This window comes from Scyliorhinus torazame, chromosome 18 (assembly GCF_047496885.1).
Source record: "Scyliorhinus torazame isolate Kashiwa2021f chromosome 18, sScyTor2.1, whole genome shotgun sequence".
Classification (NCBI taxonomy): Eukaryota; Metazoa; Chordata; class Chondrichthyes; order Carcharhiniformes; family Scyliorhinidae; genus Scyliorhinus; species Scyliorhinus torazame.
Window position 1 is genome coordinate 96,336,173 of NC_092724.1, and position 25,235 is coordinate 96,361,407.

Below are 25,235 nucleotides of genomic sequence, written 5' to 3' on the forward strand. Positions count from 1 at the left end.
TTACATCAGCTACTTTTCTGCCCATTTGACCATCCCATCCAAATCTTCCTGTAACCCAAGACTTTTTTCCCTGGAGCATTGGAGGCTTAGGGGTGATCTTATAAAGGTTTATAAAATAATGAGGAGCATAGATAAGGTAGATAGTCAACATCTTTTCCCAAAGGTAGAGGAGTCTAGAACTAGAGGGCATGGGTTTAAGGTGAGAAGGGAGAGATACAGAAGAGACCAGAGGGGAAATTGTTTCAGAGGATGGTGAGCATCTGGAACAGGCTGACAGAGGCAGCGGTAGAGGCGGGTACAATTATTTCCTTTAACAACAGTTACAGTTCCATGGGCAGGGTGGGTACAGAGGGACATGGGCCAAATGCAGGCAAGTGGGACTAGCTTAGTGATAGAAACTAGGTGGCATGGACAAGCTGGGCCGAATGGCCTGTTTCCGTGCTGTAAACATCTATGACTCTATAAGATACTCAACCTCACTGTTAACCACCCAGCCATTGCTCATCCAACCACTCACCCATTGCTCCCAACGACCACACTCTTTGCCCCACCAGTACTTTTCCATGCAAGTGGAAGAAATGCAATACCTGCCCTTTTACCTCTTCCCTTACAACCAATAACAGCCCAATACACTCCTCCCACATGAAAAACATATAAGGCTATGGAGAAAGAGCCAAGTGGGACTAATTGGACAACTCTACCAAGACAGGTCAAATGACTTTTTTTCTGTGCTTCCAACTTAATATTTTGCATTCATTGCTTAATACACCACCTCAGCTTAGTCCACAAGCAAGACTGAGCTTCCAGTCATTTATCTTACAATTCTCCATCCTTCTAGCACCTCTCTGCCTTCATCCCTCTACGTTGTGCAACTTCTGGTCTGGTCAGCAGGTGGTCACATTGGTTCTGTTGTAAATATTTAGATCCCTCCCCCCCCCCCCCCCCCCTCTCCAGGTTCTGTTGTTGCAAATATCTAGACCTCCCCACCCAGAGTTCTGTTGTTGTAAATATTTAGACCTCAACCATCTTTTGTTTCTTATTCCACTTTTCCGTAACAGCACAATTCCTGGTCATTTCATCACTCCTGCTCACATTATCCCTTTGTTCTTTCCTCATTCCCATTTTCCCCTCCCTCTGTTCTCATTCGAAAGTTAATTCTGGAACTTCTTCCAGCTCAGGTCATTCACAAACTTAAAAACGTGTTTCTCTCCCTGCAGTGTTGTTTGATCAAGTGTTTTCAGTCTTTCCAATTTTTTTTTGCTTTCTGTTAGTTGTACTCTTCCCAGTAATTGAGAAACGCACAGAAGGCAAAGGCGAAAAGACAATTTGATAACAAAACTCCATTTGGAGATAGTGATACAGTGCAACATTTATGTCAGGGACCGTTTTAGTAGAGGATTTCATAGATTATCATAGAATTTACAGTGCAGAAGGAGGCCATTCGGCCCATCGAGTCTGCACCGGCTCTTGGAAAGAGCACCCTACCCAAGGTCAACACCTCCACCCTATCCCCATAACCCAGCAACTCCACCCAACACAAAGGGCAATTTTGGACACTAAGGGCAATTTATCATGGCCAATCCACCTAACCTGCACATCTTTGGACTGTGGGAGGAAACCGGAGCACCCGGAGGAAACCCACGCACACACGGGGAGGATGTGCAGACTCCGCACAGGCAATGATGGACTAAGAAAGCTAAAAATCTGCAACTCTGAGCACAACATTTGGGGCTTCTTCCGTGCTACCAAGGCAATATATGGATGCAACACCCAAGACCTCAAAAGAGAGAAAACATCAGCCTTTAATGGAGAGAACACTTCAAAAGGACTCCTAAACTACGACACAATCATAGATGAGGACCTGTTTGAGGAAATCCGCCAATTCCCCACCAAAGATGATCTTGGACTCCCACCAAGCATGGACGAAGTCTAAGCCACCATTAAACACGCGAAGAATGGAAAAGCCACAGGAGTGGATGGGATTACAGCAGAGATTTTCAAACTTGGAGGGCACAGGATGGAGAGGTCATCTCCACCAGCTGTTTATGAAAATCTGAGACAGAGGACTTACTTTTTTGGGGTCGGTTTGCAGGTAGAAAGAGCTCGGAGCGAAATGTGGCTGGGGGAAATGTTTAGATACATGCAAGTTCAAGACTTTTGCTAGGAACAGAGCTTCCCGGTGGAGCTGACCTCCACATGGCTGACGGAAGACAGGGGGACTGGAGAAGGGAGTAATGTCAGCGGTTTACGGGGCTATTTTGGGAGATATCAAAGCAAAGTGGGAAGAAGAGTTGGGAAGAGGGTATGGAAGAGGGGTTCTGGTGTGAGGTGCTCTGGAGAGTGAATGCCTCCACCTCATGTGCAAGATTAGGGCTGATACAGCTGAAGGGGGTAGAGAACGCTGAAGGGGGGTAGAGAACGCACCTCACAAGGGCGAGCATGCGCCAGCTCTTTGAGGGGTAAGAAGATGTGTGTGAACGTTGCGCGCAGGGGGGGGGGGGGGGGCTGCAAACCACATTCATATGCTTTGGTCCTGTCCAAAGCTGGAAGATTACTGGGAGGGAGGATTTTAGGGTAATCTCTAAAGTGGTGCACGGAAAACTGGACCGGGGCCCTCGGGAGGCCATATTCGGGGTGTCGGATCAGCCAGGATTGGAAACGGATGCGGCGGCAGATGTCTTAGCCTTCGCCTCGTTGATCGCCCGAAGGCGGATCCTGTTGGGATGGAGATCAACCCCTCCATCCTGTAACCTGCAACTCTGGAGAAGATTAAGTTTGAACTGAGGGGAAAGATGGAAGAGTTCTACAATTCATGGACCTTATTCATTATGCACTTTCAAGAATTGGATTACATCGAACATTAGGGTGGGGGAGGGGGACTTCTTGTTTTTTTGTTTATGTTAACATGCGGGCTGTTGTTTGGTGGTTCGATGGGATGGTTGTTGCTGAAAAAGGGATTGACAATGTATTCGTTACTGTTTATTGTTTGTTGGTGGGTGTAAGTTTGGAAGAAAATGTGAAAAAGGAGAATAAAATATTCTTTTTAAAAAGAAAATAAATAAATTCCTGCCAACCTCAGGGATGCTGTCATCACCACCATCTTCAAGAAAGGAGACAAAGCAGACTGTGGGCAAGATCCAGTCTCTCCCTCCATCACGATCAACAGTGAAACATTTCCTATACCCGAGGGGCCACCTCTTATCCAAGGCTGACATTGCTGCAGAGATCCAATGTTGTACCCAATCCGCAAGCACCTCCTTCAGACGCCCAAGGGCGAGTCTTTGACAAACACAACATTTTCTGACACCAACATCCTTGTGCCAAAGGCAGTCGTCTTCTCAACTCTTCTATATGGCTCAGTAACTTGGACTAAGTACGGATGCCACCTCAAGGCCCCGTAGTGTCACAGGTAGGCTTACATTAACACTGCAATGAAGTTACTGTGAAAATCCTCCAGTCACCACACTCCAGCACCTGTTCGGGTGCACAGAGGGAGAATTCAGAATGTCCAATTCACCTAACAAGCACGCCTTTTGGGACCCGAGGGGAAACCGGAGCATCCGGAGGAAACCCACACAGTCACAGGGATAACGTGCAGACAGTGACCCAAGTGGGAATTGAACTCGGACCCTGGCGCTGTGAAGCAACAATGCTAACCACTGTGCTACAGGAGATTGAGGAGATTTAAGGAAAAGCTTTTTTCACCCTGGGGTGGTGGGTATCTGGAACTCACTACCTGAAAGGGTGGTCGAGGCAGGAACCCTCAACATTTAAGCAGCATCAAGATGAGCACTTAAAACACCACAGCAGACAAGGCTACGGACCAAAGTGCTGGAAAATGGGATTAGAATAGATTGATGGCACAATGGGCCGAGGGGGAGCTTTCTGTGCTCTAAAATCCTGTGATTCTAAAGTCAAAAGGTTCAACCTCATCTAAAAGAGGATACTGCATTAACTACCAGCCTGGATCGGAGATGAAGCCTTAGAGCAAGGTTTGGTCCCGTGAACTTCTGACTCCAAGTATAATGGCAGCAATGAACCAAGCTGCCAAAAAAGAAAACTGTCATTGCAAAGTTATCCAACGTAGTAATTCATCAATATACGATTTAGTTGCATTTATTTAGCACTTCTCAAAACCTCAGGACATCCTAAAAGCACTTTACAGGTAATGAACTAAGTGTGGCCACTGCCATGATGCAAGTCACTCAGCAGTCAATTTGCACACAAGAACCCACAAAAGTGATAATGACCAGACAACCTGCTTCAGTTGTGTTGGTGGTTAGATAATTATCAGCCAGAACATAAAAACATAGAAAATAGGAGCAAGAGGCGGCCATTCGGTCCTTCGAGCCTCCTCCGCCATTCATTATGATCATGGCTGATCATCCAACTCAACAACCCAACCCCACTTTCCCCCCATATCCTTTGATCCCCTTCACTCCAAGTGCTCTATCTAACCGCTTCTTGAGTACATGCAATGTTTTGGCCTCAACTACTTCCTGTGGCAATGAATTCCACAGGCCAACGAGTCTCTGGGTGAAACAAATTCTCATCTCTGTTTTAAATGGTCCACCCCATATCCTCAGACTGTGACCCCTGGTTCTGGACACACCCACCATCAGGAACATCCTTCCTGCATTCCCCTGTCTAGTCCTCTTAGAATTATCAGGACACCAAAGAGACTTCCCTTGCTCTTCCTTGAAAAACTGCAACAGGCTCTTTAATGTCCACTTGTAGCAGCAATAAAGGCCCTCAGTTTTATGCTGCATTTCATTTAAAAGGACAACAGCTTCAAAAGTGTCATATTCCTGTACTGCACTGGAGTGTCAGCCTAGGTTGTGTTCAAGTCTCTGGAATGGCATTTGAACCAACAACGCCCTGACACAGAGGGGCGATACCAACTGAGCCACAGCTCTACAACAGCCGAGACATCACTATCTAGTAGCTTTTTTTCAACCACTATAATGTGACTAAATACAAAGAAATTGCAGAGTACACAACTAGCATAGTAATTTCATGGCTTAACCATGACCATAAATCAAAAAAAGTATGACAACGAATCGATAACAGCAATGCTGTGCAATTTAATTCTGCCATTATTTTTTTGGTTTGTGTAAAATGGTTTTCTAATAAATAGTTCCCTTATCTGGATTTTCTCTTTATGGGCAAAACAGATAAATTTTATCAAGGAACAAAGGGAGCAGGAAGAGTACAGAGCTGTAGTGGAATGCTGGCCGTTTTTCTTCCTTCACAAACTTCAGTCAAAGATTATCAACAAAAACAGAGAACATACAGTGCAGAAGGAGGCCATTCGGCCCATCAAGTCTGCACCGACCCACTTAAGCCCTCACTTCCACCCTATCCCCGTAACCCAATAACCCCGCCTAACCTTTTTGGTCACCAAGGGCAATTTATCATGGCCAATCCACCTAACCTGCACGTCTTTGGACTGTGGGAGGAAACCAGAGCACCCGGAGGAAACCCACACAGACACGGGGAGAACGTGCAGACTCTGCACAGACAGTGACCCAGCGGGGAATCGAACCTGGGACCCTGGCGCTGTGAAGCCACAGTGCTATCCACTTGTGCTACCGTGCTATACACAACTCGGACCAGGGATAGGGTGGAGGTGTGGGGATAGGGTGGAGGTATGGGATTAAGTAGGGTGCTCTTTTCAAGGGCCGGTGCGGACTCTTCTGCACTGTAAATTCTATGATATTTCCACATATTGGAGAAGCACAAATGCAAAGCTTTATGAATGCTCAAACTAAAAAAAAAGTCTTGCACAACACAAGCAATAAACTATAGTGCGATATCAAAGATGTTGCTTTCTTCCCCAAATACTTCTAAGATCCCCAGATTTCTTCTGTCAAAAACACAAACTGGTTTCAGTTAGATTTATAAATTGGCATCGGGAGCTCATCTGGTCTCTGCAAAAGATGAAAGTGAGTGAAAAGTTTCTGACAATAAAATATCTTAACTTCCAAGGTAACACCTGGTAATGATTTGCAGGAAAGTCAACGTAAAATATTATATTGTAGGTGAACTAACATTGAGTGAACAGTATCTGGGAAAAGCCCAATGTTTGTTGCTGTAACAGTGCTGACAGTTCTCACATTTCCAGTTTTCCCATGATCTAAGAAATTGTGCTTGATCCTGGATGACATTAATGTTACTAGGATTACCTTCGACCCTATCCTACTATATTGTAGGATACAGTTGCTACTGTTGGCTTCCACACGTTTGACATTTTGTACTGTATTCTAGCACTAACTGCCACCATTTTCTCTTAGTCTTCTCCAATATTCTTCTATAAACCTTGGTTAGATTTTTGGAGCAAGACCACTTTCTTCCATTTTTCACTGCTGTCTCTGTGGCTCTTGGGAAAATGTCAATTTGAGCATCTGCTCCCCTTTACTCATTCTTATGGTTCTCAGGACCTGCCATCTGTTGGGCATTTCGGAGATTCCTGCTTTCCAATTCCTCACCATTTTATTATCTTAGTTTGATGTCTTCTTCTTAAGCAATCCCCAAGTTGAGGACGACTTGCTTCCACACTAAAAATTAGCTCTTGGGTGACTGAGGAATCTAATGCACAACCCACAGTCCCTGTCACAGGTGGAGCAGACAATGGGTGGAGGAGCGGGTGAATGGGGTGCCCGCCCGGGTTAACCTCTTGCTCTGCCTTCGGAGCTTGTATAATGTGCAACTTTGATGGCCCATGTTATTGCACTCATTGCACTGGTACTGGTTTATAAAGAGTGAAAAATGCTGTAAACAATAAAGGAATGATTCATGGGCCCCACAAAATGCTACAAGGAAAAGAAATTGCACAGATTTACACACTTGTGCAGTTGGAGATGATTGGGCATTGAATATGGGTGAAAGGATAAATATTGATTCAATAGCAACTTTTCAAGGGGAATTGAATACATACTTGGAGAAAGAGATGCAGAAACCAAAAGTCAAAAAAAGAAGCCAAGCGATAGCAGACAGTGTTCATTTGGTGACAACAAATAGTTGTCACGTTCTCCCAGTGTCTGCATGGGTTTCCTCAGGGTGCTCCGGTTTCCTTCCACGAGTCCCGAAAGACGTGCTTGTCAGGTGAATTGGACATTCTGAATTCTCCCTCAGCGTACCCGAACAGGTGACGAAGTGTGGCGTCTAGGGGTTTTTCACAGTAATTTGATTGCAGTGTTAATGTAAGCCTACTTGTTACGCTAATAAAGATTATTATTATAATTATGGAATACTATAGAAAGAAAGGGGGTAAGGATTTAACCACAACTGGGGGGAGGGGGTGGGGAAGAAAGTGACAAGGAAGAGGGGGACTCAAGTAGACTACCAGACATTACAGCATTCCTACATTACTACACGGACTTCAGTTCAAAGTATTTAATCGGCTGTAAAGTTCTTTAGGACATCTAGCAGCCATGAACAGCACTAAAGATACGCGCAGGTCTTTCTTTACAAATAGAAAAGATTTTGCACGTGTGCTGTCACATTGGAGCCATGAAATGTTAGCATTTTAGCCCAAATATAAAAATTTATTTCAAGTAATTCAAACATTTATACTTCAACAACTTGTATTTCCACTGTCCCCACACCCAACCCACAGCAAAGTCCACATTAACATTAAACTTTAAAACATCCATTTAACTAATTTTCAACTTCTAAAGAAAATCTCCACTATGCCACACCATTGCTAGTTTGGCACAACACAAATATAACAAAGTATCTCAGCGTACATCACGATATCCTGTATCACCCACAGTGTAAACACAAAATTTCCCAATGTTAAACATAATCAAGACCTACATATTAACATTGGTCATTGAATAGCAAATTTGGAAAATAGTTAAGCAGAGTCAATTTCAAAATTATGGCAAAACTAAGGTCAATAATCCAATTGGTCACCATGTCAAACAATACACCCGTTCTCCTGCCAGCTACCCTCCATTTTAAAAATAATCACAAGTGCTAATCACTGAAAAATGCAAGTACAGATTGATAGCAATAAAGAATTCAAATTAAAATAAGGAAACAAAAGGAATTTAATAAACAATGATATTTAACAAAAACAACAATTTAGTTTTAGTGGCTATCAGAGGTGAAAGGGTTTTCATAACACTCGTCTCCAATTTATCACTAGCTTTTGATGAGGCCAAAACAATCACGTCTGTAGCAAAACATTGAATTGCATTAAATATTTCAACAAAAACGTTACTGGTTCTTCACTTTGGAAATGGAAGGTATCAAAGTTCAACACACCACAATATTCAATTTCAGTTAGTGCTTTGTCAAGTTCAAATTCATTCGGATTACTGCAAATTGGAATTACCAGTACAAGAATTCATCTCAAAATGAGAAACAGATATATGCTTTGACAAAGAGGCATCGCATCCAGACTCAAAACGTTAGCTCTGTTCTCTCTCCACAGATGCTGTCACCGGAGATTGTCCAGCATCTTCTGTTCTTGTTGTGATAGCTAAGAACAATCACGGTTTTAATAATTACATTCTTGACAGTAACTCCATTGCATACTAAATGCACTTACTTTGTCCTTTTTACAAAGTGATCAGTCTCAAATTCTGAAGATTAGTTCAATAAATATTTTCACTGTTGTAAGCATTAAACAAGAATGTTGTCCTTTGTAAGGTCAGGAGGATTTACATGATTTACAGTAATTAAAAATATTTCAACTGTTTGCGAGGTAACCATTATTTCAAATATTTATCAGGACTTTAAACACAGCCCGTAACACATCACAATATTCTTGACTTTATAGTATAGAGGCTTCTGAAATAGGAGAAAATGCCCAGTGACACACCAGCGCAGAAAGGACTGATATTTGTTTATCCCCAAGCATTTTTAAGCCATAAATTTCAGACATTTGCTCCACCTTTCAAGGTAACAATATGGCATAACAATGTAATCACAGCAGTTTGTTACAGCTACTCACAGAAAGGTAATATGCTTTGGAGAAAACATTTAGTTTCATATTATATATTGCAAATCACATTTCAATGCTAACCCTAAATAAATACTCATGAAATGTTAATTGAAAACTACTTATTTTTCTCCATGGGTGGAGGGACCGAGGGAAGGGTATCAACCTGATATTTTCTGTATGGTCTACAAATTTCAAGGGATGAAATGTTGGTCTATCAGTGGACTCTGGTACCTTTGGACATTTGATTATGCAATCACCTAGCAACAATAACCATCATTTTCACAAACCTCTTACAAATAAAGGCATTTTTCGATGGGTTCAGGTGGGTGGGGGAGGTGCAAAAGGAGTTTAAAAAGTTAAAATTCAAAACCGAACTAAAGTTTTATCAAACAAAACACAGCAAAAATAAAAGTGATGTATGAATTTCAAATGTTTACAGCACAATAAATTGGATTGAGAGAGGACAAAAAAAAAGTGTTTGGAAAGGAGGAAACTGCCCTTCAGAATCGAAAAAACCTACTGAAAAGCAGGAAACAGGCATAAATATCAGGGCAAGCCTGGGGAAGAGTTGGGGGCGGGAGGAAAGAGAAGAGAACATGATCATTTTACCATTAAACTCAGAATCTTTCTTGGGACAATTTTCTACCCCTTCAGGGCCCAGGTGAAGCCACGCGCAGAATGGGTGGCATGATCCGAGGCACTAGAGTTACTTCGAGGGAGAAGCGGTTTTTGGGGGGGGGGGGGGTTGGACAGGCAATGGGGACAGCAATAAGTAATACTGGAGAATACAAGACTTGAGCTTGCATTTTGCCTCTGGTCGTGCCCACGATCCAAATAATCCTGACAATATTGGGGGGGGGGGGGGGGGGAAAGAGAGAGAAAGTGAGACTGCAGGTCAAGACTGGAAATGTCCATTGCTCCTTTCATGTGCCAAGGGACCCCCGCCCTCCATTCTCACCTGGTTCAAGTCCTCGTCCGTCAACAAATGTACCTCCCGGGGTTTGAAGCAATTCTGACATTTGCTCTTGTTGAAGATATTCGCCTGGAATTTGCGGCACGGATTGTCCTTGGTCCCGGCCAACATCTCGTTGAAAGGGCTGGCGGGGGGGGGGGGGGGGGAAAGAAAATAACAAACACTCCTCCCCCCCTCCTCTGCCGCGGAGTTAAAACGCCGATTAATTAATGTGTATTTTAAAATATATATATAAACCGCTCAGTAATAAATCACGGCGCGCGGGGGGGTGGGTCCAGACTCTGATGTCCACAGCTCCGCCGAAAACAGGCCGGATCTTCTTCACCCGATTAAATCCGCCCAGGGCGCCTCTTCATCGCCGGTTCCTCTCTCTCCCTCGCTCTCACACCCAGCCCCCTGACCACCGACACTGGCCTGGCTTTCAGAGCGGCTCCCCCCCGAGGCCCCGTACTCGGGCTGACTGACTGACTGTTGCTGCTGGCGGCGGCTTCCCCACTTCGCCTTTTATCCCAGGACGGGTTTTTCACTCCATGACCGCGCTGGGCCCGGAGGCGCGGTGACGGTTGGGGGGGGGGGCGGAGAAGATGGCGATGGAGGGGACCCGGGGGCGGGAGAAGAGAAAGCGGTGGGGGAGGGGAGGGTAGACCGGGAGGAGGGGGATGGGCTCCCCGGAGCTCGGTTCCCCCGGTAACGATCCCGAACGTTCCAGCGGTCGCTTGCTCTGCCCGGCTCGCGCGCCGCCCGCCCGCTTTTATCAATGGCTGCAGACAGCGCCGCCAACAGGCGGCGTGCGACAGTGCAGCTATAGCCCATGGGCACGCAACAGGACATCTGTGCAGTGCCAGCCCACAGGCACCGCGCTATATGGATATACAGTGCCAACTCATGGGCACAGCGCTGGACAGATGTACAGTGTCAGCCCATAGACACAGCACTGGGCAGATATACAGTGCCAGTCCAAAGGCACAGCACTGAGCAGAAAGACAGTGACAACTCATAGGCACAGCACTGCACAGATATACAGTGGTAACCCATAGGCACTGTATATATTCAGTGACAACCCATAGACACAGCACAAGGCATATTACAGTGATAGTCCATTCACACAGTGCTAGCCATATATGCAATGTCAGCCCATAGACACAGCACTGTCCCTATACACAGCGCTAGTTCATATAATAAAAATCTGGAATTAAAAGTCCAATGATGACCATGAAACATTGTCAATTGTCCCAAAAACCCATCTGGTTCACTAATGTTCTTTAGGGAGGAAATCCGCTGTCCTTACTTGATCTGTGACTTCATGTGACTCCAGACCCACAGCACTACCCTCCCAACGGCAACTAGGGATGGGCAATAAATGCTGGCCCAGCCAGCAACATCCACGTCCCATTAACGAAAAAAAAAATCTTGATCTTAACCACTGGCTTTTCCTCATGAAAAAGCTCTTCCTCATTTTATCATTGCTTCGTTTGCCAATTACCTTAAATCTGTGGCCTCTGGTTCTCGACCTTTATACCATAGAATTCCATGTTAATTATTGTATTATTAGTGACACTAAACAAAGAACAGTGCAGCACAGGAACAGGCCCTTCGGCCCTCCAAGCCTGCACCGGTCATGATGCCTATCTCAAACCTTTTGCACTTCCGGGGTCCATATCCCTCCATTCTCATCCTATTCGTCAAGATGCCTCTTAAGCTCGTTTTGATCTTATTGCTCAACTTTTATTGTTGTCTCCATTATGTCAACTTTAATCAAAATATTGTAGAATATCAGTGCTAAAGGGTTTTTAGGAGAGGTTCTTCCATTGGCAAGTTTTGTTTTTGGATAATGTAGTTTTTTTTCATTTCAGAAATGTTACAAGTGAAAGAGTGAATTTTTTTTAAATAATAATCTTAATAATCTTTATTAGTGTCATAGTGTCTCAATAAGATCAGGCTTACATTATCACTGCAATGAAGTTACTGAGAAAATCCCCGAGTCGCCGCACTCCAGTGCCTGTTCAGGTACACTGAGGAAGAATTCAGAATGTCTAATTCACCGAACAGCACGTCCATTCAGGACTTGTGGGAGGAAACCGAAGCATCCGGATGAAACCCACCCAGACATGGGGAGAACATGCAGACTCCGCACAGACAGAGACCCAAGCTGGGAATCGAGTCCCGGTCCCTGGCTCTGTGAAGCAGCAGTGCTGCCGTGTTGCTCCTGCTAAGGGTGAATTTTGACTACTGGTCAACTGACTAGCAGAGTGCTCAGGTTTCTAAGAGTAGTCACCAGCAGCTTTTCAGCGGTTAGAGAAAACTCCTGGAATAAAGCAAAACCCTGGAATCAGAACATCAGCACCTCAGCCGTTCATTGCTCTTCGTAACAGAACATTGTCCTGAGGAGTATACCAAAGGCTGCATGTCTCATGTGAAATATGTGAACCTCACTCTGACTGAGTCCTGTTATCTGAACAGTCTCTTGAGTCCATCCAGGATGGAAGGATTTGCAGATAGAAGTCCGTACATTGTTAATGCTCCACGCAAGCCTTGTCTCACCCCTTATCATCTGACCCCCATAGATAGAAGAGAATGCCAGCAGGAGACCCAGTCTATTTCTTTGGTTCAGTCTCAAGGCCTCAGGGTGCAATGTTGAGGCGGCAGACTGCGCTACCCAAATGGGAAACATAACAATTCACTAACTCCAGGCTGGCTCTGGGAAGCAGTGGCCCACATGATTCCTGTGGAGCCCAATGAAACATGCCTGCTGCTCCTGGCTTCATGAAGATAATTTTACCATGACCTTTCAGGCCCCTTTTGCTGTACCTCCAGTTTTCATTGAGCAGAGGAGCATCAATGACATACTCTCCACAGGATAAGTAGTTAAAATATCATGGGGGGTCCTTTGTACGTCTTTGAACACTGAAGCTCCTGCTTGACTTTGGTGGACACCGTGGCATCTCAATGGAAGCTCCTGGTAACAATGGCAACGGAATGGGAAAGAGACCTTGTCCAACATTCCCCATTTTAACCCCACCTCATTTCAGCTGGGTTGAGAGAGTTAAATATCCCAAATGGTGCTTTACTTTAAATTGAAAGGCATACTCAGATGATTGCACATCTATTATGGTGTCAGGGATTTGGCCCTATTTTGCTAATTCAGTGACATCATGTACAATCTGAAATCTGTGTTTCCTTCACCCTTGGAGGTCATGGACTTGAAATGAGCAATTATTACAAAGTATAACAAAATATTTAACAGCATGGAAAGAAACTATGCAGCCCAACAGTGTCCGTACATTGTTAATGCTCTACGCAAGCCTTGTCTCACCCCTTATCATCTGACCCCCATTGCATATCCTTTTATCCTAACTTCCTCTTAGGTGCATCTATGTAACGTTGTGCTACTGCTACTGGATAAATATAGCCTCACGCCACACTCCCACTTCAGATTTGTAGTTCGAAAACATTATTCACACACCAGAGTTTCAATAGCAAAAACAAATCATTCAAATGTGTAGCAAATTGGACCTGTTCTAGAACATAAGATAACTGGAATTTGTGATGGCTGTCAGCAACTTTACTCCAGCAGGCCCCCAGAATAAATCAAATCCTTGGAATCCAGCACAAATGGCAACACTATGGCCCTGGATATTCCAATTCTTTGGAAGCATATTCCACAGGTAGGGAGTCTCATGTGACCCACACACTGTCTGAGTCTCTTTATCTGAAGACCTGTCAGAGTCCAGCAAGAAAGAAAGAATTTTCAGATGGACCCTGCTTTCATCCATGTAGTTGTCCAATAGTAAAGCAGATGCAAGTTAAAGGCACTATTAAACTGAATGGAACAACACTTCATAGATTTAGAATGATCCGTGTACAAGAAAATCTTGTATCAATGCCATCCTATCCAGGTACGGTCTAACTATTTTAAAAAATAAATTTAGAGTACCCAATTATTATTTATTTCCCAATTAAGGGATAATTTAGCATGGCCAATCCTCTTAACCTACACATCTTTGGATTGTGGGAATGAAACCCATGCAGACACGAACAGAATGTGCAAACTCCACACAGATAGTGACCTGGGGCCGGGATCGAACCTGGGTCCTCAGCGCTGTAGGCACTGCGCCACCGTGCCGCCCAAGGTACGGTCTAACTAGGTTTACCATTTGCTGGTGGTGTGTTGGTGTTCTTCCAGAGAGAGTCCAAGTTGCTGTGGCAACATACATTTTTACATGCATGTCGTAGTCTGGAGCTATAGTTAGTAGAGACTCCAATTTTCGTTCCATCGCATGGCTGACCAAATGTCTCTCCCATTCTTACCACCTGCCATTGGCGTCTGTCACAAGGATTTGCAGGTTGACACTCAATCTGGTTTAAAAAAAAAAATTTTTAGAGTAGCCAATTATTTTTTTCCCAATTAAGGGGCAATTTAGCATGGCCAATCGACGTAACCTGCACATCTTTGGGTTGTGGGGGTGAAACCCACGCAGACACGGGGAGAATGTGCAAACTCCACACGGACAGTGACCCAGGGCTGGGATTCGAACCCGGGTCCTCAGCGCCGTAGTCCCAGTGCTAACCACTGCACCATGTGCCGCCCGACACTCAATCTGTTTGATTACGTTATGAACCAGCATGTCCTGGGGTGGGATTCGAAGCCCTAGTGTCTAGCTCAGAGGTAGGGACAGTACCCACTGCACCACATCGCCTCCTGGTATATCATTTGCTACCTCTTAACTTACAATCTCTAATTGAGATTTTAAAAATACACTTTTACCAAGTAAGTGTAATTTAAGAACATTTTAAGCTAACATTAATAATAATAATCTTTATTTTTGTCACAGGTTGGCTTATATCAACACTGCAATAAAGTTACTGTGAAAATCCCCTAGTCGCCACACTCTGGTGCCTGTTCAGGTACACAGAGGGAGAATTCAGAATGTCCAATTCACCTAACAAGAACGTCTTTCGGGACTTGTGGGAGGAAACCGGACCGCCCGGAGGAAGCCCACACAGACAAAGAGAGAACGTGCACACTCCACACAGACAGTGGCACAAGCGGGAATCAAACCTGGGATCCTGGCGCTGTGAAACAACAGTGCTAACCACTTTGTTGACAGACCACCATTATGCAAAAGATTAAACCATATAACACAATTCCTGATTCTGAATCGACTTGCTTGACCCATTTAATGACCCTCCTGTTAATCACATGCAAAATACAAAACATTCAGTCAGCGCTTTCAAAGGCTTTCCATGTGGGGGAGAAGGGGTGCCATGCATATATCTAAAATACCAGAGGTTCCCTCCTCTGAATCTATCTAATAAAATACATTGTCATTGACCTATCAGCTTTATCATAGCAGAGAAGATTATTTATTCATGTACAATAGTGGAAGTCAGCAGCTGGTGGTCCACCTAATTCAGTAAAGCTGATGATCAATGGCTTGAAATCTGGAACCATGGAGAATCTCCTCAAATATTCTTAATAATCCTCCAGGGGCATCAGTCCAAAATTTATGTTTTCTAATGACTTGGAGTAAATAGATTTCCCTGCTATTTTTTTTTTTCATATTCAGCTCTTGTTTGGAGGAATGTAGGGCTTTTTTTAAACACCCAGAAACAAAACCTTCTGAAGGTTTAAAATGGATCAGATCTTGATTCTTACAACCTGAGAGGTACACTAACTATTACTGCAAACATTACAACAGGAACCCATATGGGTTTTGAACTCAGGGATTACTTAGCTGCTGCTTTGGGGCCCCATGGGCTACATATAAAATTCAAATCTATGAATTTGTGTACATCTGAAATTGCTTCTTCTGGCTCATGATATTCTCATTTTGGATTTACCCACCAAATGGCAACAGTACTAAAAATATATCTTCCTGAACAGACAAACTCATTAAATTTGATCAGGCCAAACTAACCAATGGGAGATATATAATTGCAAAAAGCATTGTGTTGCCAGAACATCCAGATCTCATGGACCACACAACCACCAAGTTCAGGGAACACCATTGCTGCCATGGTCTCCTCCAAGTTACATAGCATTCTGATTTGGTTATATATTGCTGTTTCTTCATTGCCATTGAGTTAAAATCCTGGAGCTTCTTACTCAACAGCACTGTGCCAGCTCCTTTACGACATGCAGCAGTTGAAGAAGGTGGGCCACCACTATATATTCAAGGGCAGCTAGGGATAGGAAATAAATACCAGATTTGCTAACGTCTGTATCCCAAGAATGATTCATTTTTAAAAAAGGTCCCAACCAACCCGTTTGACCATCAATGGGATATAATATATACTACAGACCATGAAAAGAGGATAGTAACTATTAAATCTGTCATAGAGTGATATTATCATGCATCTTCTTATTTCAATCCATTGCTGATGTCATCAGTAAGTGCTGCAACTTCATTAGTTGTTGCTGTTGTTACCTGTGTGTATTCGTATTGCCATTAGTTCTAATTCTATTCTGTTAATATTATTTCGATGTTTAGCCAGTTGCTCTCATTTCTGAGTCCATGCTGTATGTTAAACTTCATTATTTTTATATATTAAAGAAGATTAACTTATAACGTGTTTTCGACTACCTTTCTGTGGTCAAGTTACCACATCTTTTTGGCTGGGAGGATTAAAAAATTGAGTTTCAACACATTCCGCGCAAAGTTTTGCTATGTTTACTGATGGAAGACAAGTTAGCGGCATCATGGCTATGTTTGGGTCTATCAGTGAGTTTGTGGAAGAGAACAAGAACTGGATTGAATATATAGAAACACATTTTCTTGGCAAATGGGATCAAGTTTCCAAGCTGGACACTTACCCATTGCTGAGGGTACAAGCTGAGAGGGCAGCAAGTTAGCATTGTGGTTAGCACAATTGCTTCACAGCTCCAGGGTCCCAGGTTCGATTCCCGGCTTGGGTCACTGTCTGTGCAGAGTCTGCACGTTCTCCCCGTGTGTGCTTGGGTTTTCTCCGGGTGCTCCAGTTTCCTCCCACAGTCCAAAGATGTGCGGGGTAGGTGGATTGGCCATGCTAAATTGTCCTTAGTGTCCAAAATTGCCCTTAGTGTTGGGTGGGGTTACTGGGTAATGGGAATAGCGTGGAGGTGTGGGCTTGGGTAGGGTGTTCTTTCCAAGAGCCGGTGCAGACTCGATGGGCCGAATGGCCTCCTTCTGCACTGTAAATTCTATGATGAAGATCAGTTTTCAACCCTTGCAGGAGACAAGACATTTTCAAAGCAGGACATGAACCAGCCTATCAACAATTCTTGCTAGAGGTCAGGTCATTTGTAGGTTTGATTGACTATTATGGAATTTTTTGCCAGACCTGTCTACAGTGTTAGCTCCACTGTACCTATGTCTGCACAAAGGAATCAAATGGAAGTGGGAGTCTGCATAGAAGAAGGCTTTCAAAGATGTGAATGCGCTGCTGCAATCAACAAATCTGCTCGTCCATTTTGATCCAGACAAGGAACTCATTCTGTTGTGCAATGTTTCACCCTACGGTGTGGGGATGGTACTTTCTCATGTGATGGCGGACTGGTCAGATTAACCCATTGGGTTTGCATCTATAACACTGACAAAGGCTGAAAAGTGATATTCACGGTAGGACAAAGAAGATCTAGCTATCGTTTTTGTGGTAAAAAGATTCCATCAGTAGATCTATGGCCATTCATTTACCATATATACCAATCACAAGCTGTTGATGAGTCTTTTCAGTGAATCAAAATGCATTCCTCTGATAGCCTCAGCAAGAATACAGCACTGGTACTTACATTGTCAGTGGATCAGCACAGCATTGTGTACAGGACAGGGAAGGACAATGCTAACGCAGACACATTAAGTCGTCTCACTTTACCAGAGTTGCCAACCCAGGTATTGTGTCCTCCCAAGATGATTATCTTATTAGAGAGACTTGCCCAATCTCCAGTGGGTGCTAAACAAATTAAGGGTGGACGGATCGAGATCCTATTCTGTCACAAGTCAAACGACTTCTGATGCAATGATGGCTATTTATCATAGAAAATGGGGGGGGAATTGAAGCCTTATGTGAGGCGCAAAGACGAGTTAAGTGTGCGGGATGATTGCATATTGTGGGGTCGAGAGTAATTGTTCCACCTCCGGGTTGGTCGCAATTAATGTAGGAAATTCATGAGGTCACCCAGGTGTCTCTCAAATGAAGAGTCCAACCAAATTGTATATTTGGTGGCCTAATATGGATCAGGATTTGGAGAACAAAGCGAAACCCTGTTCTGCATGTCAATCAAACCAGCAGTAGCATCATTACATCCTTGGTTGAGAATTCATGTGGATTTTATACGTCCTTTCATGGGTTTTAGTCATCGTGGATGCATATTCTAAGTAGTTAGAAGTGTACATCATGAGCAAATTACAGCTCCCAGTAACATAGAGAAGCTACGCCAAGTCTTTGCAACTCATAGGTTACTGGATTCTCTAGTTTATGATAATGGTACAACATTTACGAGCGAGTTGTTCCAAGAGTTTATGTAATTAATGGAATATGCCATGTGCATACCATGCCTTTTCATCCGGTTTCAAATAGTTTGGCCGAGTGAGCTGTTCAGATGTTGAAGGAAGGATAGAAGAGGATGACAGATGCTACTTTAGGAACCAAGATCTCGAGGTTCTTATTTCAATATCACATCACACGACAAACAACTAAGGGACTGTCACCAAGTGAATTATTAATGGGTAGAAGACCAAAATCTCACCTGGATCTCCTACATCCAGATGTCAAAGCAAAAGCGAGAAGGAGACAAGAAAAGCAGAAGGAGAGACATGATTATTATGCTAAGGAGAGATGTTTTAACTTGAATGATTGTGTTTGGATCAGGAATTTTGGCAGTAATCCCGGCCCTGGGTCGCTGTCCGTGTGGCGTTTGCACAATCTCCCCATGTCCGCGTGGGTTTCACCCCCACAACCAAAAGATGTGCAGGTTAGGTGGATTGGCCACGTTAAATTGACCCTTAGTTGGTGATGTGACCATCAATTCACACGAGACGAAGAGTTGAAGTGAATAGTAGTTTTAATCAGCTAGATCTGTGCCTGCCTGCGACTGCTCTGTACTGAGTGCCGCCTACAGGCTGCAGATCTATATACCTCCCCCGAGGGGGCGGAGCCATAGGCGGAGCCCACAAGGGCATCAACATTATACAATACAATGTAATGCAATACAATGGTGAATGGTAGCAGTAATACATTCACCACAGTTGGAAAAAAAATCATTGGGTACTCTAAATTTATTTTTTAAAAAGAAAGAAATTTGGCAGTAACCAGTGTTGGTTACCTGGGGTTATTCTTAACCAAAGCGATCCAGTATCTTTGGTAGCAAATTTGTACAATGGAAGAATTGTTTGCAGGCACCAAGATCATATTCATCTACACCATGACTTAGAGGCAGCAAAGGTTCGAGATAACACAATAGGAGGAAATGCAGCTATGTAAATTCAACAAGTGGTTCCTGTTGTATCAGGACTGCTAATTGACTCTACTTCAGGAGAGGGACACCCATGAACAGATACTCAACCTACTCCTGTGGCCACAGGTTTAATTGAACTAAATCAAGCAGAGTCGATCACAGTGTAGTCGCAAAGCTCCTGAAAGCCTGACGTACAATTAAGGCATTAGTTTCATTGTTTTTCTGTCATTAAAGGGGATTAAAATTTAAGGGGGGGATATTAAATGAAATGAAAATGAAATGAAAATCGCTTATTGTCACAAGTCGGCTTCAAATGAAGTTACTGTGAAAAGCCCCTCCATGGGATTATAACCCCTCCATGAGGACCATGGGTGTATGATGGACTACAAGCTCCCTAGGTAGGAGGCTGGAGGCCAACCACCTGGGGCTCATTAAAGCAGGGAATAAAAGTAGGCCAACTCAGGGCCCAATCTGATCTATTCTCCCAGCAAGGGCTGCACTGGGAGTGAGATGCTGTACCAAGCCTGTAATTGTAAGTATGTAAATAAATTCACCTTCCTTCATGATAACTTCCTTATGAGTTATATTTATATAGGGGAGAAGTGTTATAAAGTGTTACTATTAATGCATCTTCTTATTTAAACCCATTATTGATGTAATCAGTAAGTGCTGTGATGTCATCAGTTGGTAGCTGTGTACATTCATATTTAACTATAGTTAGTTATAATTCTATTGTGTTACTGTTTGTTCAAAGTTGCTCCCGTTTTTGAATTAAACTGTATTTTAAACTTCGTTATTTTTATATATTAAAGATGATTAACTTGTATGTTTTGACCACCTAGGCGGCACGGAAGCACAGTGGTTAGCACTGTTGCATCACAGCTCCAGGGTCCCAGGTTCGATTCCCGGCTTGGGTCACTGTCTGTGCGGAATCTGCACGTTCTCCTGGTGTCTGCGTGGGTTTCCTCTAGATGCTCCGGTTTCCTACCACAGTCCAAATGTGCAGATTAGGTGGATTGGCTGCGCTCAATTGCCCTTAATGTCCAAAAGGAATAGGTGGGGTTACTGGGTTACGGGGATAGGGTGGAATTGTTGGCTTCAGTAGGGTGCTCTTTCCAGGGGCCAGTGCAGACTCGATGGGCCGAATGGCCTCCTTCTGCACTGTAGATTCTATGGTTCCATGATTTTGTGGTCAGGTTACCACAAAATCCAATAGGGAAATAAAGAAAAATGTATTTACTCAGGAAGTGGTTAGAATGTGGAATGCACTACCACAGGAAGTGATTGAGACTTAGATGCTTTCAAAAGGAAACTAGACGTGTACATGAGAGAATAGGACATGGACAGATAAGCTGAAAGGTGGAGATGATGAGATGAGGCAGGTGGAATGGAGACTCACTTGGATGTAAGCACCAGTACAGGGCAAATGGGCTGTTTCTGAGCAGTATATTCTAATAATTCTGTGTAATCTTTCCTGGATGATATAATTTCTGAATCTACCACTGGCAATACCAGGATTATTGTTGGGAACATGTTTTAAGCAGAGGTCGAACACCTTCAGCAGGCCCACTGTTCCTGCAGTAGTTATCAAGGTTCCTTTCGACTTCCGGGTGCGGCGATGACCAGCTAAGTCGCACGTTTCGGCAGCTCCCGTTGGAACGGACTTTTGGGCTCTTAATAGGAGCCCCAACGGCAATTTAAACGGCCAAAAACACTGTGCGGTAAACCAGAAGGGAATCCCCCCCGGACACGCATGGATAAGGGAGAGGATAGCGGCCGGATTGCGGAGGATCCTCTGGAGCAGCGGCAAGGAAGGGAAGCTCAAAGCAAGATGGCGTCGGAAGGTGGCCGCTTGTTATGGGCCCGGACCAACAAGAGTTCATGCGGCGCTGTGTGGAAGAGCTGAAAAAGGAGTTGAAGAAGGAGCTGTTGGCCCCGATATTACAGGCGATTGAAGGGCTAAAGGAGGACACAAGAGCTGGAGCTTCGGGTCGTGAAGGCAAAGGCTGCTGAAAATGAAATACAGGGCCTGGTGGTGAAGACAGAGATGCACGAGGCACAGCACAAAAGGTGTGTGGAAAGGTTGGAAGTACTGGATAATAACTCGAGGAGGAAGAATCTAAGAGTTCTGGGTCTTCCCGAAGGCGCAGAAGGGGCGGACATCGGGACATATGTGAGCACGATGCTTCACTCGCTAATGGGATCGGAGGCCCCGACAGGCCCCTTGGAGGTGTAGGGAGCTTATCGAGTTCTGGCGCGAAGACCGAAGGCTGGAGAAATACCCCGAGCTATAGTGGTGAGGTTTCTCCGCTATAATGACAGAGAGACGGTCCTCAGATGGGCGAAGAAAACTCGGAGCTGTAGGTCGGAGAACGCGGTGATCCGCGTATACCAGGATTGGAGTGCGGAGGTGGCGAGAAGGAGGGCAAGTTTTAATCGGGCTAAGGCGGTGCTTTACAAAAAGAAGATCCAGTTTGGAATGTTGCAACCGGCGAGATTGTGGGTCACACACCAAGGGAAGCACCACTACTTTGAGACGGCAGAAGGGGCGTGGACATTCATTGTGGACGAGAAGCTGGAATAGTCGGGCAAGAGAAAGAACTTTTGGGGCAAAGTGGTGGGGTTATTATGTGGGGCGAGAAAAAAGGGGGGGGATGGTTTTTTCAATTTGTTAATTTTGCGATCCTGGAACTTTTCTCTCTTCCCCATGTTGGGCGCGGGGGGGGGGGGGAGTATGAGGAACTGTGGGCGCCGGCCATTAGGGGCGGGGCCGAGTGGGAAACACGGGCTTTGTTCCCGCGCTATGGTAATTATGGCGGGAACAGGGACGCAGGAAGGAGGGGGCCTCGCACAGTGGGGGCCGAGGACAAGTGGGGAAGCCGAGGTCAGCCAGAGTTCGCTGACTTCTGGGAGCAACATGGGGGGTGCAACTACGCTAGAGGGGGATCTAGCGGAGGGTGGGGGGGTGGGGGGGTTAACTGGGTTGCTGCTGCTAAGGAGAAGGGGGAGCTGTTATGGGATGGGGTGGTCGAGGCGGGAGGGCGCCGTCGGGGGGGATATACGGGTACGTGGGAACCGGGTGAGGAGCTGGGTTAAAAAAGGGGATGGCTAGTCGACAAGGGGGGGTGGTAAAGAGCCCCCCAACCCGGCTGATCACGTGGAACGTGAGAGGGCTGAACGGGCAGATTAAAAGGGCACGGGTACTCGCACACCTAAAGAAATTAAAGGCAGATGTGGTTATGTTGCAGGAGACGCATCTGAAACTGATAGACCAGGTCAGACTACGTAAAGGATGGGTGGGGCAGGTGTTTCATTCGGGTTTAGATGCGAAGAACAGGGGGGTGGCTATCTTAGTGGGGAAACGGGTACTATTTGAGGCAAAGACCGTAGTGGCGGATAGTGGGGGTAGATATGTGATGGTGAGTGGCAGATTGCAAGGGGAGGAGGTGGTTCTGGTGAACGTATATGCCCCGAACTGGGATGATGCAAATTTTATGAGGCGTATGTTGGGACGTACCCCAGACCTGGAGGCGGGAAAGTTGGTAAATGGGTGCTTGATCCAGGGCTGGACCGGTCGAGGTCCAGGACCGGGAGGAGGCCGGCAGCGGCCTGGGTACTCAAGGACTTCATGGAACAGATGGGAGGGGTAGACCCCTGGAGATTTAGTAGGCCTAGGAGTAAGGAGTTCTCATTTTTCTCCCATGTTCATAGAGTATACTCACGGATAGACTTTTTTGTCTTGGGAAGGGCACTGATTCCAAAGGTGACAGGGACGGAATATACGGCCATAGCCATTTCGGACCACGCTCCACATTGGGTAGACCTGGAGGTAGGAGAGGAAAAAGAACAGCACCCACTCTGGAGAATGGATATGGGCTTATTGGCGGATGAGGGGGTATGTTTAAGGGTGAGGGGGTGCATCGAAAGGTACTTGGAGCTTAATGACAATGGAGAGGTTCAGGTGGGAGTGGTCTGGGAGGTGTTGAAGGCAGTGGTTAGAGGGGAACTGATATCCATAAGGGTACATAAAGGGAAGCAAGAGGGTAAAGAAAGGGAGCGATTGCTGAAAGAACTTCTGAGGGTGGACAGGCAATATGCAGAGGCACCGGAGGAGGGACTGTACAGGGAAAGACAAAGGCTACCTGTGCAATTTGACCTGCTGACCACGGGTAATGCAGAGGCACAGTGGAGGAGGGCACAGGGTGTACAGTATGAGTATGGAGAGAAGGCGAGTCGGCTACTGGCCCACCAATTGAGGAAGAGGGGAGCAGCGAGGGAGATAGATGGGGTGAGAGATGAGGAGGGAGAGATGGAACGGGGAGTGGAGAGAGTGAACGGGGTGTTCAAGGCATTTTATGAGAGGTTATATAAGGCTCAGCCCCCGGAAGGGAAGGAGGGAATGATGCATTTCCTGGATCAGCTGGAATTCCCTAAGGTGGAGGAGCAGGAGAGGGCGGGACTGGGAGCACAGATTGAGATGGAGGAGGTGGTAAAAGGGATTGGGAGCATGCAGGCGGGGAAGGCCCCGGGACCGGACGGATTCCCGGTGGAATTTTATGGGAAGTATATGAACCTACTGGCCCCGCTTTTGACGAGAACCTTTAATGAGACCAGGGAAAGGGGGCAGCTGCCCCCGACTATGTCGGAGGCAACGATATCGCTCCTTTTGAAGAAGGAAAAAGACCCGCTGCAGTGTGGGTCCTACAGGCCCATTTCCCTTTTAAATGTAGATGCTAAGCTCCTGGCTAAGGTGATGGCGACGAGGATAGAGGACTGTGTCCCGGGGTGGTCCACGAGGATCAAACTGGGTTCGTTAAAGGGAGACAGCTGAACACGAACATACGGGGGTTGCTAGGGGTAATGATGATGCCCCCACCAGAGGGGGAGGCGGAGATAGTGGTGGCGATGGACGCCGAGAAAGCATTCGTCAGAGTGGAGTGGGATTATCTGTGGGAGGTGCTGAGGAGATTTGGTTTTGGAGAAGGGTATATCGGATGGGTACAGCTGCTGTATAGGGCCCCGGTGGCGAGCGTGGCCACGAACAGACAGAGGTCTGACTATTTCCGTCTTCATAGAGGGACGAGGCAGGGGTGTCCCCTGTCTCCGTTACTGTTTGCATTGGCGATTGAGCCCCTGGCCATAGCACTGAGGGGCTCCAGGAAGTGGAGGGGAGTACTCAGGGGAGGAGAAGAACACCGGGTATCTTTGTATGCAGATGATTTATTGCTGTATGTTGCGGACCCAGTGGAGGGGATGCCTGAGATAATGCAGACACTTAGGGAGTTTGGGGAATTTTCGGGGTATAAATTGAATATGGGGAAGAGTGAGTTGCTTGTGGTGCATCCGGGGGAGCAGAGCAGGGGAATAGATGACTTACCGCTGAGGAAGTTGACAAGAGATTTCCGGTACTTAGGGATTCAGATAGCCAGGAGTTGGGGAACCTTACATCGGCTTAATTTTACAAGATTGGTGGAACAGATGGAGGAGGATTTTAAGAGATGGGACATGGTGCCCCTGTCACTGGTGGGTAGGGTGCAGGCGGTCAAAATGGTAGTCCTCCCGAGATTCCTTTTTGTGTTTCAGTGCCTTCCGGTGATGGTCACAAAGGCTTTTTTCAAGAGAATTGAGAAAAGTGTCATGAGTTTTGTGTGGGCCGGGAAGACCCAGAGAGTGAGGAGGGGGTTCTTGCAGCGTAGCAGGTATAGGGGAAGGCTGGCACTACCGAGCCAAAGCGAATACTACTGGGCCGCCAATATCTCAATGGTGTGTAAGTGGATGGGAGAAGGGGAGGGAGCGGCATGGAAGAGATTGGAGATGGCGTCCTGCAAAGGAACCAGCCTACAAGCAATGGTGACGGCGCCGTTGCCGTTCTCTCC

At 45.5% G+C, this 25,235-nt stretch overlaps 1 protein-coding gene across 2 annotated transcripts in view; it reads right to left on the reverse strand.

Moving 5' to 3' along the window:
• LOC140395378 (uncharacterized) overlaps positions 1 to 10,663 on the reverse strand; it is a 663,783-nt gene extending 653,120 nt beyond the window's left edge. For both annotated transcript variants that reach the window (XM_072483065.1, XM_072483066.1), the window contains exon 1: positions 9,912 to 10,663. In XM_072483065.1, the coding sequence (XP_072339166.1) occupies positions 9,912 to 10,037 (126 nt within the window). In that variant the 5' untranslated portion in view covers positions 10,038 to 10,663. The remainder of the gene's footprint in view (positions 1 to 9,911) is intronic.
• Between the last annotated feature and the right edge of the window lie 14,572 nt (positions 10,664 to 25,235).